The sequence below is a fragment of the Stegastes partitus genome, unplaced genomic scaffold (assembly GCF_000690725.1).
Source record: "Stegastes partitus isolate 25-593 unplaced genomic scaffold, Stegastes_partitus-1.0.2 Scaffold880, whole genome shotgun sequence".
NCBI classification, from domain to species: Eukaryota; Metazoa; Chordata; class Actinopteri; family Pomacentridae; genus Stegastes; species Stegastes partitus.
In genome coordinates this window covers 253,606-270,616 of record NW_007578611.1, presented here as the reverse complement: position 1 = coordinate 270,616, position 17,011 = coordinate 253,606, and the positions used below count along the sequence as shown (strand labels likewise).

The 17,011-nt window shown below is 41.3% G+C and overlaps 1 protein-coding gene across 1 annotated transcript; it reads left to right on the top strand.

The window, feature by feature from the left end:
- Positions 1-3,587: 3,587 nt before the first annotated feature.
- bsdc1 (BSD domain containing 1) lies at positions 3,588-10,181 on the top strand. Its single transcript, XM_008293392.1, has 11 exons — positions 3,588-3,610; positions 4,191-4,245; positions 5,328-5,444; positions 5,541-5,708; positions 6,025-6,079; positions 6,474-6,589; positions 6,699-6,767; positions 7,513-7,597; positions 7,691-8,167; positions 8,353-8,456; positions 8,542-10,181. Exons 1-11 carry the CDS (start codon positions 3,600-3,602, stop codon positions 8,569-8,571), a joined length of 1,287 nt encoding a protein of 428 aa, XP_008291614.1. The 5' UTR covers positions 3,588-3,599; the 3' UTR covers positions 8,572-10,181.
- Positions 10,182-17,011: the final 6,830 nt, after the last annotated feature.

Sequence of the window (17,011 nt, the reverse complement as noted above, 5' to 3'; positions counted from 1 at the left end):
GTGCGGAGCTCCCTACTCCGTGGCTTCTTCTCGCATCGCGTCACGTGACACCATGTTTTTACATTTTTAAAAATCTCTTTTTATACTTATACTATATTCTCTTCTCTGCTTTTTATAAACACAACCTGCAGTTCAGTCGTCTTGTCGTGGTCACAGCTGAGTCACTAATGGTTTCATGGTTTTGGATTTTTTCAATGTTTACAGAATCTGGCTCGAGCAAACATTTTGTTTTTGGCAATTTTTTAAAATGAGACTTGTCAGATAAAGCAATTTTGATTCAAAATCTTAATTTCAAGCTTAGATTTTGTTTTGGATTCTTTCTGTGTACAGTTTCTTGTTGATAATAATGTCATTTTGGAGATTTTTAAAAACAACACTCAGAGGGATTCAGAGGGTTAAACGATAAAGAAGGTTATTGTTGAAAATTCTTGTAACAAAAGTACTGCACTAAAAACTGATTGAACATTTTTCTACAATTGCAAATTTTCAGTTTGAATTTTTAATTACAAACCAATAAATTAAGGACTTCATTCCAAACTTGAACATAATAAAGAGAATGTTTTCACATCAAGTAAAAGAAGCTATTTATTGTCTTTATGTGGAAAATAATCTTTAAAGTATCAGCTATAGAAGTATGATACATTTAGTGGAGTAGAAGCTGCAGATAAAAGATTTACTTAAGTATCTCAAAACTGTTTTAATTACAGTATTCAAGTAAATGTACTTAGTTACTTTCTATAACAGGATTTAATAAGTCACCGTAATGGATGGTTTTTTACATGGAGGAGACTGTGGACACATACCAACATAGAACTACATTCCCTTTACTACTCCTCAGACTGAATACATTTATTTAATCACTCATCTATGCAACTGATATGCAAGAACCACAAAAGTCAAAGACAGAAACATCTTTAACCACACAAAGGATGCAGTGATATTACACATCTCCCTTTTATCCGTGCTCATGTAGACAGATGGATAAGTTAACTGCTTCAGATACAGATCAATAGACGAGTCCTTATCCCAACTTGGCTCGGCCCAACCTGCATTGACAGAGTTAATTAGGGGACTGAAAGACCCAATTAGGAGGATTGAGGGACTGGACGGGGGAGACATATTGGAGGACATACGCACACATTGTGCAGCGTCTGGATAAAGGGGAACTTCAATTAAGAGAGAACACACTTCCAGAGGCTTGTTGCCTGTTCTTTTTCATTTTGTGCTCAGCAAAGCCTAGAGCCCCCTTTTGTCACCCAGAATACTGATGAGGGGAAAGCACAGCTGCTGGGGGTCAACGTGCATATGCAATACGGTGCGCACATACGCTCGCATGCACGTCCACAGATGTACAGAGAGGAGGAGATTGATGAGAGGTTTGACGCTGGAAATGCTAAATGCTTATTAGTCAACATAATGGCTCAAGAAGGAGAGATTTGGTGGACATACATTTGTTTGGTTTCATATACAGCTTACTGGTTAAATTAGTTTTAATTAAAACAAAACCATTTGCATATGCTTCAGTCGTTATTGTCCCTCATGGAAGCTTTGGGGTAAAGTTTCTCCTCCTTTGCTTTGATGCTCTTCTACCTACTGCGTTCTACAGCTGGAGTGATAACAACTTCAAATGCATTCACTTCTCAGACAGTTCTCTGTTGTCTTCACACAAACAGAACATTGTCTGGAAAGTGCAGAAACTGAGAGCACATTTTATGAAACCACTGACTTCATACAGTCACATGAAAAGTTGATTATATGTTGTTTGCCAAAAAAAAAAAAAAAAAGAAATTTGAAAAACATACAAACGTAAATCTCATGTCCAAGTTATGCTCACTGGTCACAGGAGATGTGACGTCACATTTTTATGTAATGTAGTTGACAACTTAGACAACTTGCTGGAGTCGGTACCTGATTTAAATGAATACCTAGATGATAAAGAAGCAAACACATTATTTAAAATATTTCTGTCATAGTAATTTTAGCTTCATTTTATTGCACACGTGCAGTAAATGACGGCATGTGTAAACTAACAGCTGCATGCTGTGCAGAACTCGTTTAGACATTGTTATGTTATTTTACTATTTGAGTGTAAAGATCCTGAAACCTGTAATTATTCATTAAAACACGGGAGTGAAACTGTGAAGTTCATGCATATGGGCAGAAACATTTGCCACTAGAATTAAAAATAATAATAATTTGAATGGTATAATCTGACACTGAATAGACCAACTGGAAGCTGAATCCCAGGAAACTTTGAACTGAATTAACACCATAAATTAAATAATGTTGCTCTTTTATTATTCACGTTAAACAATACAAATTTATATTATGATCCAAAGGATAATTAACCAGTGACTGAAATTCAGGTTCTTGCAGTGACATCGTTTGGCCATCTGAAGTTACAGCCCTGAATGTTTTAATATTAGCCATTGATATGTTCATCTTTTTTTGCGATCAGGGATTAAATTTGTCAAAATAAATAAATAAAATATTACTGATCAAAAATGCAATTAGTCTACGTTTTGGGTCATCTGTGTGTTGTTGAAGCAGCAGAACTGCTTCACACTACTTGGCACTTGTGTGTTTTGTGTTGGCGTGTGAGAGAGTGGAGTAGCTGAAGTCTTGTCATTGTTAGTATGTGGTGGTCCCCAGTTAACTAATTCAGCAAGAATGAGGCTTTGGATACAAAAAGCTTTATCAAAAAGAAAAAGTATGAAGTCAAGGAAGTGCAGATGACTGTAGAAGAGGAGACGGACGAGTTATCTCCTGTTACTGGAGTCAGATTAGTTGTCATGAGGCTGAACTTGGACAGAATTGCATGTGTGTGTTTTGTTTTTTAAATCAGCAATACAGACAACAGATTGGCTCTAATTAATATTATTTTGGAACTGTTCCCTCCCCCAGCACCTACATCTCTGCTCTATCACTATTTCTAGTATTAATAATCTACATGATGTACCAATTTCACTGCAGCTGGTAACCAAATCTGGCAACTCTGGTGTAGCTCAGTGAGTCGCAACCATTTTTGTCACAAGTCACACCTTTACATATGATTACAGCTGTAAATCGTCATAAATAAGAATGATTCCAAGGCACACAGTTAATGAACCAATGATCAAACAAGTTACTCAGTATAACAGCAACATGGAGAGACAGTGGGATGACCTCAGCAGAAAGCACAGTGTCACACATTTTGTATTAATTTTACTCTGAAAAACTTAAAATTGTTGCAATTAGAGGGTTTAAATCTACTTTAAATCTAACTATTTCTGAGCTGCATTGAGCCCCTGATGTCAAATATCATAACAATGCCTCTGGTGTCACATGTCTGCGTCCATACCTGTAGCTCTCTTCCTCTCATTGTCAACCTGTTTGGTCCTCCGCTGCCACCGTACATGATGCAAAGACGGTTAAATCATGGTTTTTATTTATGGCAAAGAGGAGTCTATTAAACACTACTGCCTCTCTGTAAATTAGAAGGCGTATTTAAATCCGTCTGTTGCATAAAGGTGGAGAAGTGGCATCACGTGTGATCTGTCCACAGCCTGCGTGGCTGCGGGTTGGAGTTCACCACATACTGATGATGTCATCGTCTGAAGATGGCTGAAGGGTGAGTGTGAAGTCGCAAATTAGTTTAAGTTTTACCGTTTAATGTTACAGAGAGCGCTGACGTCGTGTGCGTGTTGTGTTCTTCGTTGTGTTGTGTGTCTATCGTGATATAGCGTCGGGGGTTTGTTTCAACGCTGCACTCCGCAGCCTCCGGAATCACTTCAGGAAGTGTATTTGTTTACCAAAACATAGCATGGCTAGCGTTAGCATAGCCTGGCTAGCTGTGGTGGAGAGCTGTTTAAATCACGCAGCAGCAACCAGCGGACTGTACACATCCGTATTGTTTACACGTAGCATTTATGTTCAGCCTTACACATCGCTCTTGTGACTCGTTACCACAAATGACCAGTTATTACACTGATAGCTGACGATAGCTAACTCGTTGTGTTGCTAGGCTGTGTGTGTTAGCTAGCTAGAAACCTTGGAAATGTCAACAGCTGACAGCCAGTTCCGCTCAGTTGACGAGCGATTAAGGGAAGTTTGTGAATGTACAGTTGTGGTGTTACACTTGTGCTGGTAGTTTCTGTGCTGCTGTGGTTTTGGAAAGCAGCTAACGCTTGACTATGTGTGTGATATGACAGAGAAGGCTGGTGGGGAGGCTGGCTGCAGCAGAGCTTCCAGGCCGTCAAAGACAAGGTAATCCACACACTAAAGCCATCCAGATGGTGAAAAACAGTCCTCCTGACTGTATCTCAAACACCTGCTCATGATTGCAATGTTTTGTGATAAATTGCATTAAGAAAAAGAGCCAAAATAGTGTAGACAACATTATTTTGTGCCTTCATGACTAAGTGCTGACTGTTGTTTTCTCATTGTTTCAGTGGAGTCATATTATGGCAGCATTTACCTCTGTCAATAAAAACCGGTTGCACAGCATCATTGGGAAAATTGACTCCTCGAAAATACATTCCTAGCTTTCTGTAAGCTCGAATAAGCAGGTGTCTAAAACATGTCTTGTGCACAGAAAGAGCTGCTATGTTGTGGGTATAAGCCAAACTGCGACTGAACTCCTGTAAGATTGCTGCTCTCCAATGTTCTTCAAATTTCTCAGTAGTGATGCTTCGTATTTCTTGTTGTTCATGTGTAATGTTTTAATGTACATATGCACTTCTGTAAAACAAGGATGTTCAGACACCAGAAGCTTAGTATTTCATACCAGAACCTCTGATGATAATGCTGTAAATTGCACCCATCATGAGCTAAGTTAGCCTCAACAAGCTAAGTCAGCCTTTGTGAATAGTGTCTGGGGAGCATTGCTGCAACATGTGCAGCTGTTCCAGTTCACAGACAATATCTGTGAATAGGCAGCATTTCAAGATAACATTCTGTAGATAAAGTTAACTGGTAAAACTCTTTCTCCCTTTGTTTGAAATGCTCTCTGACCCCATTTGCATTCTGGTTTTTGGTTCCCTATAATGTTCTGGATCATCAAACTCAAACACTAAATATCTTCAGACAGAACTCTTGATGTGTTTTTTCCCCCCACACACTGCTACAGACCTACAGCTGCGCATGCACCTGCTGCCACCAAATGTCCAGTAACTACAGAGTCTACTGTACATTTGGTACCACAGAGAATCAAATGCTGTCACAAATTTTGGCATCAATTTGAAACTAACATACTGGTTCTTGTGACATCCCTAGTCTGAAAACATGATATCCAAATGGGAACAATACAGCTGAATCAGGTTTTGATCCTGTTCTTCTCTTCCTTGCAGTCTTCTGAGGCCTTAGAATTCCTAAAGAGAGACCTGACTGAGTTTTCCACTGTGGTGCAGCATGACACAGCCTGCTCAATTGTGGCTACGGCCACTGCCGTCAAAAACAAACTTGCCGTAAGTTTCAGCCTTTAATTAAGCCGTTGCTTTTATGAGCATCTCCCAAAGGCCTACTCAGATTTAGATTGAATGTGTATTTATACTGTCTTCCAGGTGGAAGGATCCTCAGAAACCACAGAAAAGGTGAAGAAGAGCCTGTCCAGTTTCTTAGGGGTGATAACAGATACACTTGCTCCACCTCCTGACAAAACTATTGACTGTGATGTAATCACATTGGTGGCAACGCCAGCCGGAACCACAGAGGTTTACGACAGTTCTAAGGTGGGTATTATGTTGCTGAAATATGGACTCGAGAGTAAACTGTAAACCGCTAAATGATGAGTTTCTAAAGACCAAACAGATACAGCACAGCACTCCTCTTTGGCTTGTGAGCAGGGTTTTAATCTGCGTGTTGAGATGTGTAATGCAGTGGAAAAATGTAGTCGTCTTTGAAAAACACTGAACAATGTGTTTGTTCAGGACAGATTTAGTCTTTTTTTTCTGTCTCATGAGTGGGTGCAAGACTGTGACATTGAGCACATGATGTTCATGTGGAAAAAACAAAACAAGCACTACTAAGCAATTATTTTTCCTGCAGGCACGACTCTACAGTTTGCAAGCTGATCCGGCTACGTACTGCAATGAGCCTGATGGTAAGACACAGGGATGTCTGTAGTGGGTTTGCAAAACATTTGTCGTTCATTGCTGTTGGTTCCATCGTTTGAAGGCTTGTGGTATCATTAATTTTTTAGGAGATGCACTATTGTACTTTTTGTTTTGTTACTGTGCATGTGTGTTCTATATTTACCTGTGTGGAATGAATAAAATGTGTCCTAACTGCCTTTGTATCGGGCATTTTTGAGCATCAAGAGCCTCACTGGGATTTTTAATTTATTGTAATGCAATAAATGCTCAGAAAATTGGCTGAGTTTGTGCTGTGACTCACTCTTTAAATCAACAAAATAAATACCTCTGGTGTGCAAGTAGATGAGTGTGGAGATTGGTGGAGCTTGAGGTTGCTAAATATGTGATGCTATTTTCGTCCAGGTCCCCCTGAGCAGTTTGACAACTGGCTGTCCAGCTTCAGTCTGGAAGATAAGAAAGGAGAAATCTCCGAGCTTTTGGTCAACAGTCCCTCGATACGTGCCCTTTACACCAAAATGGTATTGTGTAGCTGTTGCTCTTGTTAAAACTCACTGCTGCACCTTCTGTTTTGTTTTGCACTCATTCATCTAATATGAATGGCTAATTTTCTCCCGTTTTTCTGCACAGGTGCCAGCAGCTGTAGCCCATTCAGAATTCTGGCAGAGATACTTCTACAAAGTCTTCCAGCTGGAGCAGGTAAAGATGCTGTTTTATGTGATTTATTGTTGAATGTAGAGTCTTTTCAGCCATTCATGACACTTCAATATGTTGTCTTGGGTGCCCCCTGCTGGCCAGTTTTAAACTTACCTGGGATTTTTAATTCACAGGGCAGCGTCTTAACACAGGTTTGTCCTGCCCTAAACTGAGCTGTTGGTTCCCTAATTATTACCCAATGAACTTTGACGGGTTTTTTAAAATCATAAAATCTATATAAATCTTAAAACCATGTAAATGAGGTGTTAATTCAACTTTAAAGCTATCCGGGGAAGAGATGGTGGTGCAGTTTAATTGATTTAATTAAAACGTGCTTCGAATGTTTTGTCAGTATTATGTCTTCACACTGACACAAGCTGTCAGGAGACATGATGATTGACAGAGCTTTGGTCCTTTTGTCTGAGAACAGTTTTTATGTATTTTATCTGTGCATGACGAATATTCAATCTTGCATGAAATGGTAATTATGCTTTTAATGGCTAATTACCCAACATCAAATTCTGTTTCATTGTTTGTTCCCAAACTGGGAAGCGGAGCTGCCGTCGCCTTTATGGTTGTCATGTAACGCATCATTTATAAAATAGGACTTGCTGCCTTTTGCTGCTTCTTAGGCAGAGCAGAGTTAATTTGTGTGTAACACATTGCTTTACTTATGAAGCTCACAAATGTGAGAATTCACACATTAATGTTCAGAATAATCACGTCTTGCTTTCACTGTGTCGCTTAGGAGGAGGCGAGGAGAGTGGCACTGAAGCAGAGGGCAGAGCAGAGTTCACACACAGAGACCCTGGGCTGGGAGGAGGAGGAGGAGGGTACGACACAAACCTTTTAAAATCGTTAAAACTTAGCTTTACTATGAAACATGCCACTTACACTCCCCTTGTTATTCCTGCTGTCCCTGTTAGATGATTTCCTTGGTGCCACGTCATCATCTCAACTCAACTTCACGCCACCATTGGACAGTAGTTCAACCCAACTGTCCAGCACCTCGACGGGTCCCACAGGGGCGACTCTGCTGAGCCCAGCGCTGTCTCCAAGTGATACCACCCTCTCAGTCAGCAGCGACAGCGTCAGCCTGCCAACGCAGGTGGATGCACGACCGGAGCCTATTGCCACAGAGCTATCTAAGAAACTGACGGAAGCTAGTTTGGAGGATGTTGTGGACAAGACACAAGAAGAGCTGAGGCCTGGAAAGAGTGACTTACCTCCTGAGGCTAAAGTGGAAGCTGTAACCCCGCCAGAGGCCGCTGTTGATGGGGCGTCTGTGCGAACACCCGCCTCTAAGCCTGAGAATGCAAAGGAAGAGGGGCCACAGGACCTGAGAGTGTTTGAGCTTAACTCTGACAGCGGGAAGTCTACGCCCTCTAACAATGGCAAGAAAGGTACAGCGTCCCGAGGAGGCTTTTCAGTTGGCGGTTAGATTCTTACTGTTAAAGTTGGGGTGTAAAAATCGAAACAGGATTAAGTTCAGTGATGGGGTTTTGAGTTTTCCACTTAATAGGCTTAGAAGAAGCAGAGCCAAGGTCACAGAAACTTCCAAATAGTCATGTGTCTCTTCTCGCTCCAGGGTCCAGCACCGATGTGAGCGAGGACTGGGAGAAAGACTTTGACCTGGACATGACCGAAGAGGAGGTCCAGCTGGCACTCTCTAAAATAGAAGCTTCAGGAGAGGTTAGTATTTGTTATGTGGACAAATGTTAATATGTCAAGTTGGGGACTTTCTATTAACTCTTTATTTCCATCCATCTCTCTCCAGCTGGATGAAGACTGGGAGAACTGGGACTGAAAGCTACGGCAAAACGAACTCTGTCCCGCCATTAAAGCTAGTTCTCGGCAGATGAACCATGCTTAATGTGTTTTAACTCTTTGTCCACACTGTCACCATGTCATGATTGTCAGTAGAGGATTTTCTGGCGGGTTTGGACCATAACGGTAAACCTGTTGAAAACGAGCAACGGGAAGACCAAGGAAATAAGAATTAGACTGCTCCGTAAGCTGTCAGCTTAGTGCAGATAGGCCGCTAGCGAGGGTTTTGGCTCAGGTCTTGGCTATTTCTTGGAGTAACTTCTCTCTTTGAGCGCATATGACACTAGTATTGGACAGGCTGTAATTATTCTGACGTTAAAGCTTAAGGACGCGAGTCAGAATGTGAAGGGTTTCACCTCAGCAGCAGTGGAGGAGCTGTATTTCCTATTTTCTTTATGCCATTAAACACATCATGTATGTTGCGAGCGTATTTCGAGTTGAAGACTTAAACGCAGGCTGCAAAATAGCCATAAACTGTAATGCTGCTTGTCACCTTTCTGAGACGAAATACTTTCAAAGTGATTTTTCTTTTTTCTTTTTGAATGATGATGATCAACTTAACCTGTGCCCCCTTCCTTTCTGTCTTTCTTTCTCTCTTTCCCGTCTTTATTATGCAAGTGAATCTTCAAAATGGGAAAAGAAATATTTTGGCCTTCTTTCACAGAGCACTTTTCATTTTGGATTCACTCCCAACTCTAGATATATGGCCTTGTAAAACACACAGTAGTGTGGTAATGTTATCCAAATGTTTTTGTTACGTCATCTGAAACACAACCAGCTGTCGTGTCGCTATTACTTCTTCTTCCCCCTCTCATCATGTCATTTGATTTGAACGTACGAGCTTGTTGCAGGTAACATGTCACTTCCAAATGTGTCGTTTCTATGAGTTGTTCCTCTTGTGTGTCTCATTGGGGTCGAGGGAGTTTGTTAATTATTTGTCATTAAGAGGAAGGTCTCGTTTGACTTAATAAAGAGAATCCAAACTGGTCCTGGTGTCGTCATACCGGATTCTTTACCTTTGAATTTGAGGGCAGCACCTCTTGTTATTTACCTGTACAGGAGAAAATGACAAACCCTGTGACGTTTTCTCTGTTGGCCCGTGTTCGGAACAAACTAGCTCAGCAGGCAGAGTGCCAAGTAGACCAAGGAGCTATGTGAGCAAACTCCACGCTTTTCTGATTTTCCTTTTTTTTTTCCATCATCTGTAATGTAACTTGAGAAAAATAAGCCTAGAGGTGTAATATTTATACTAAAGTAAATGCTTAATTATTGTATTATGTGCTTTGGATTGCATGTCTGTGCAATAACATTATGCAAAACATTGTGCAGATGGTCGACTGTTGAGTTGTATGTTTCTGTTTCGTTATGTTTTAGTAAAGACATTGGCTGTTCTTCAGGTTTTTGTGTTCTGACGATGTGTTGCATGTCGATAATTCTCAGCTGTGTATTCCCTTCTGATTCACACGTTGAACTAATCAAACACACATCTGTTTTCAGAGCTGTCAAGGTTTTTTTTTTCTTTCTTTTTTTTTTAAGTACTTCACTATATTTTTCAAATGATCATTGTCATTAAAGGATTCATGGCTAGTACGCTTCGTCTCTTGCTTTACGTCACAATCCAGGCTGACAGGAAAAAAAAGCAAAAGGTCAATTTAGATCAGACTGCACGACAACAACGCTGCCGTGAACAAGATGTGGGGCGTTAAAGTGCAAGCAGTGCACAGGAAATCGCCTCTCATATCAGAACAGTTTGCTCCATCACCTAATGTGCATTCTGGCTATATGTTGTTTGGCTGCTGTGTAAAAACAATCAGTCTGTTGGATTAGAAAAATAAGACACATCTATGTCAAAGCACTACTTTAGAGGAGGCTTGTTATTGTCAATGCCCCCAGACAGACAACTAGAGCTGCCTGTAGGTGGGGGCTTTACAGAGGAACAGTTGGTGTTGTGAGGAAAAATGAGCATGAATACAAACAAGTACGTCTACAGTTTCAGTTTTAGAATTTAATGTGAGTTCATGGTGGTGTTTATAGTTTAAGGAAACAGCATGGATTGAACTTCTTAGATTGCTCTAAAATCCTCTCATTTCAAAATAATATATCATGCATGCAGTGTCTGTATCAACTTCTCAAAGAAACATTTTACACTGAGTATTTAAAGCATGTGTTTGTAATGAGCATCTCCGCCACCTGGTGGTGCTGTTGCTCCACTCAGACAGCCCCCAGTCACAACCTGCCACTCCTTTTCTTTCAGCTGCAGCATCCATCTCAGACACGGATTAGCCACATGTTTCTCTCACACACACACACACCACTGTTTATCATCATAAAAACTGTTTGTTTCTCCAATTTTCTTCCATTTTACACTCTGAATCTTCACCTGACACGACCTCGCTGGAGGTCTCTGGAGGGGGAGACGAGTCAATTACATTTTTTTTTTTTAGTGGATGTTTCTGGTGGCATCAGCTGGGCTAATGTAGGTCACAGTGGAGCGACACCTGTACAGTGTGCTGCAACATGGATGCTGCCTGTAAAGATGGCTACTGCCTGTGTGTGTGTGTGTGTGTGTGACGGGTTGTTTCTCTCTCTAATGGTGGGTGTGGTTGTGTGTGGTGCTGGATGATAAATCGGACAAGGGGAGGCATGACTATCAGTCTTTTGCACCAAGACTAATGCAGCATCAGTGCTGACAAAAAACCCACCAATCTCCCTTTTAAATTTCCACAATTTAAAGATGAATAAACAGAACCTTGAACCTTGGTGTCCTGTGAGTGTGTTGGCGGATACACTCAAGAGAGATTAGGCAAATCAGATCCAGCAAAACACCAGGGACCATAAATACATGGGCTCTTGAGATGTGTTTTAGTGGCTGTAATGGCTGACTCAAAGTTGGCTGCCAAGGACGGACTCATTTTAACGACTTCACCCTGTTTACCTGCTTATTTGTTCAATAATAATAATAATAATAACGCTGCTCCCATATTCCAAAACCAGCACCCTCATCCCCGAGCGATAATGTCTTGCGCATATGCTGCCCTAAGCGGACCCCGAATAACACAGACACCGTATACATTACATTCTTTCTTACTCTGTTCCCACTCTGAGGTCTTAGTCAGCAGAAAGGTTGTAAAGGAATTTCCTGTTGAAGCCCACCGCTCCCTGTGCCGGGCTGCATGTGTGTGTGTGTGCTTTGCATTACCACCGGCTCCTACCAATGTCATGTACAGATCATTTCACCAAAGACAGACACTGAGGGGGGGCAGCAGCGGAGGAGGAGGAGGCTGATCAGACTGGGGAGAGAAATACTTCCCTCCTGACAATCACCCCCCCACCACCTCTTTCTCTTCCCCTCGTAATCCATCCTTGACCGAACTCTTCCTGCTTCTCTTTCTGCCTCTTTGACTCTCTCCCATTCCAGTACTGTCATAGATGCAAACCGAGCCGCGCACACACACACACACACACACACACACACACAAAAATGCAGAGAGAGAGTCAGGATGAGGTCATTGTCTTGAGAGCGAGTATTATTCTCGACACCCTAAAGGGAGAAACCCTGTAACCCCTCTGCCTTTCAGTAAGCACAAAAGACTCCCTTTGAGGGAGGAGGCAGCTATGGAATGTGTTACCAGGGTTTTCTATAACGACCGGCTTCCAAATTCACACCCATTTCATGTGTGCATCCTGGGATCTTTGTGCTTTTATGCAGAGGGTGCACATTCTAGGGGCCCTCAATGAAACCCTGTGTATGCATAGATTCAAGATGAGTTGTATATGAAACTATGTGTGTTGATGCATCCTGACAGTTCATTTAGTTATACTCTTGTCTGATAGGAGCTGACATGTATGTGTGAACTACATGTCCAGCATAGTTTCCTCCCTGCCACAAAGAGAGAAAATGCAGCCATCAGAGGAAGAGTTGGAAGCATCGCTGAGCCTTGTGTGAAGGCAGAGGAGGAGGGTGGGGGGGAGGACTTCTAAAGGACTCTTGAGATGCCTCTGGATTTTTCCATGACAAACCATCGCCTTTCCCAATGCTGAGCGGTGGGAACTGGCCACTTTGTTTGTACGAAGCGGTGTCTGGGAGGAATGCGGGGTTTAGTCCGGGAGGGGACGGCCAGGAGGGGGAAAGTATGATAACTCCCACTCCATTCAGATTTATGGTGAAGACAGAGGGGCTCCTCTGGATGCATGTCAGGGGACTAGTAGAACGCCGCCCCTCTACTCCCGGCCTGCCAAAGCAAATGTTTAGTCGAACAACCCCTGGCTATTCTTTACATCCTTCTCTGTCTTTCTCTTCTGTGTGTATGTCTCTGCCATCATATGGGAAAGTTAGCCACAAGTTTTCCTGTAGAGCTTTTATACTGGACTGTTTATGTTCATATTTCAATCTGGTCTTTGTGTGAACAAGAGCAATGTGATGTAGAGGTTAAAACCATGATGACTGAAAATGTGGAGGTGAATTGTGTTACCGGTCAGACAGAAGCAGGAGCTGTACTACAAAGCAAGCTAAACATATCCAGGATATCCTTTAGTTGTCTGGCTTCACTAAACCTAACAGCTGCAGTGTTGCTAAGAGGTCACGTGAGGTTTTCACCTTGATAACTCAATCCAGGATTCCTGAATCTAGCTATGACTGTGTTCACATGTTCACAAGTTGGCACCAGATGACCAATCACAAACATGTACAGGTCTAGACCCACGTGTTTCTCTAAAGAAGAACTATTATTCTAAATCCATATGAGGAATTTAAACATATAACCGAAAGCCTCACAGCTGCTGCAGTATAAAAGCAGGAAGGAAAGCTGGCAAATACCGACTTTGTGAATGTGTACATTAAAAGTCTTATCAATAATATTAAAGAACAAGAAGCTCTGACTATAATCACAGTTGAGTATGACGTTCATGTGTTTCTAAAATGTAGGTCTCTTCTGGCATCTAAGACCATTTTATTCTTTCCGCTGTAGCTCTCACGGCGTTAAACATTCTTGGAATTAAGTGAAGAAGAAATAGAAAAACATCATTAAAACCTTTATGTAGACTTACTGCAAATCTTAAAGGTCAACAAGTACAAAGCTTTTGTACTTTAATCAGCCTCAGTCTTAGGATTATATCACTATACTAATGCCTATAGAATAATAAAATGGGTTTAAAATTGCTTGCAGTCAACAGGAAACAATAAATAAAGCTCTCCAGAAGTCTTGCCTCCCTTAAAGATCCTCTTATTGTTCATATAGTGTTGCGATCATATCCTAGAGAACTGACTGGTCAATAGGGGGTGTTTTTATACTCGCTGATGAGTTATCAGAAATACAACCTGAGCAGGTAGGGTGTGCAATGTAGGTTGCCATGGTGATGTACTCAGGTAAGAAGTGAACCAACGACATAGCCCAGAAAAATCCAGAGTTAAAGCTAACGCTACCTCGCTAACCCCTGTGTCGTAGTGCAGGCTTCCAGTCCACCGATTCCCCTTCATGCTAAGTTATGCTAACAGGTCGCTAGCTGGCACATTAGTAGGTGGCATTCTGAAGCAAATGTATCTTTTGCAAAATCGGTGTATTTCTTTAAGATGGAGGACTTTCAAAAACAAAAGCTTAAGTCAGGAGAGGTCAACATACCCTGACCTTTAGCTCCCAGCAAAGGTCACGATGCAAAAGCATGTGCCTCAATGCAACGTGATAGCAGTTTGTTAAACCCTGTGTTCCACTCCAGGGGTGTCCAGTCCTGGTCCTCGAGGGCCACAATCCTGCATGTTATAGATGTTTCCCTCTTCCAACACACCTGATTCAAATGATCAGGATCGTTATCAGGCTTCTGCAGAGCTTGATGATGAGTTGATCATTTGAATCAGGTGTGTTGGAAGAGGGAAACATCTAAAGCATGCAGGATTGTGGCCCTCGAGGACCAGGATTGGACACCCCTGCATTACTCTGATGTCGTTAAAACCATATTTTTGTAGTTTGCAACACTTGGCTTACGTTAGAAATTTGTAGTTTTCAAGCTAAAACTGAAATCAGTCTGGTGGCATCACTAGATTTTGATTTTTTAGTCTTGACAATCAGCTTTTTTTTACAACCTGTAAAGCTCATCATGATGAGTAAACTAATCTTTGCATATAAAATTCCAAGCATGTCCCTTTAACTGAGTATCAGAGCAGCTGGAGTGATCACAATTGCATCACTGAAATTGGATTTTTCACCTCTAATTTGAACTCCTTTTGATAGCATGAGGTGATGTCAGCTTTTAAGATTTTTCCTTTATTGAGTGTCCTCAACATGCAGCCTTCACATTTCTTCCTTTTCACAGCAGAAATATCATCTTCAGGTTCAAATTATGCTTTAGGTTGTTTTTGCAAATTCCAGAGCGTCGTGTATAACGTGTGAGTCATTTCACAGTCGGGTAAGACTTTTCAAAAAGTTTTCAAAATTCTTCAAAACCCATCTATCCCCCCGACGAGCCCGACAGACACAGCGGTACACAAGCCTCCGACTCAGCTGTGTTCATTTTGTGCCCATCTCCACTTCTTTTAACAGCCAGTACAACCAACTCTGAATGTCCTGTTCCTTTCCGTCCCTTCGCCGCTCCGCCTCCTCCTCTTTTCATTACTGTCCCATTCATTCATTCATCCCTTTATTCTCGGTCTTCTCCACAGCTCTGGGACACCAACGGGCTCATTCATCTTTCTCTCTGTCTCTCTGTTCCTTCGTCCCTCCCTCCCCGGTCCAATCAGAGGACCGCAGACTCCCTCATCTCATCTGATGTCTGGTAATTGAAGGTGAGATTGTTTTGGCGGTGGAGGAGAGTCGAGGCCGAGATGCATTTGACTGTCTGCATTCATGTAAATTAGACTGTCAAAACTTCACGGTAATCTCCATTATTCTATGAATAAAAGCCGACACTAGCTAGCCTGTTACATAAATCTGCCTTGTAAATTGCAGCATCCATGAGGGAAACCGCTGCAGAATGTTCCCCTGAGACGAGGGAAAGTGTGTGGTGAGGAGTTCTGTTGTGCTAAGTTTAGTAGTTTAATATCGTCTTTCATTGGGTTTTTTTTTTATACAGAGTTCTACTTTTTTGTAAGAGCAGCTTGGCTTTGAAGGTGGTGATGTCAGCTGCAGTGTTGTCTTGCGTTGGTTTAATCAAACTGTGGCTGTGATCATTAATTTCGTCCAAATCTCTGTTTGCTGCTCGTCCCGCTCACGAAACACAAAGTGCCATAAAATCATGATTTGATGTTTTTACACTTACATTTTTGTATGAATTAAACATACAGGGTATAATGTGTTAATTAGTCAGCCGAAGTAATTACAGTTAATTGTTGGCATATATTTTACCAGGCTAGCTGTTCCCCCATTTCCATTAATTGTTCTAAGCTTTACTAACCAGCTGCTGGCTTCTGGTATCACTGTCAGCAAGAAAACAAATGAGAGTGTTTCCCAAAATGTTAAGCAGTTCCCATTCTGGATAATTAAACTCATATCTCTATGCTAAATATAAAGCAATAGCCAAAAGGCAGCTACCTTAGAATAGCATAGAGACTAGAAACAGGGAAACACAAAGAGTTTGTCTGCCCAAAAGTGACAAAACAGGGTGGAACTGTCTGATTTTTTAAGATTTTTAAGAAAAATTAGTCCAGGACATACATGACTTGATACACATGATACGCATCAATCCTTTTGGATGCCCACCTCTATCATAAAAATGGAAAACAAAAAGTAAAATCTACAGAAACTCCACGGGATAAATAAATGGCTGTAAAATGTATTAGAAATGAACACTACGTGCCAAAAATATCAACAAAAAGAGATGTTGAACTCATCATTCAACAGCTGTGTCACTGTACTGACTAAAAACAGACTACATACACGTCATAGGCTGTGTAGAAGACATCAAGATGGCAGCGTTCATTGTGTGTAATGCAAGGGAACATTTTAAACTGAAACTGCATCACCAGAATGTAGATCAGAAGGAAGAACCAGACGCACATAACAGTGTTTGCACGTCCCAAATTCAATGCACTGACTTCATAGCACCATCTGTAGAGCTACTTTTCACAATCTGTATGATTGAATTTATATGCCGAATGTACAGACATGTGTTGTGTGTGCATGCTGACATGCTAATCTCAGGAAGTGAACTTCATAAACATTGAAGAAGAAGAAGCTTTATTGTCATTGTACAAAAAAATACAACAGAATTTCGTTTGGCATTATCTTTGTAGCAGCTAATATAATTGTGCCTGTATGTCTCACAAACTTCTAGCATGGCTGTCTTAGTCTTTTAGCCTTTATTATATTCCAGTGTGAATGAGAACACGACAGCTGCAGAGACCCACGGACACACTGTTGTTTACTTTTTTGGTCTGTCTAAACCAATTGGAGGACTCCACTACATTAATGCACAGTAGGTTGTATATGAGT

Coding starts and splice junctions, on each gene's coding strand:
- bsdc1 (XM_008293392.1), top strand. Junction 5,709..6,024: donor AGGTTTACGACAGTTCTAAG/GTGGGTATTATG, acceptor TTTTTCCTGCAG/GCACGACTCTACAGTTTGCA. Junction 6,590..6,698: donor GTGCCCTTTACACCAAAATG/GTATTGTGTAGC, acceptor TTTTCTGCACAG/GTGCCAGCAGCTGTAGCCCA.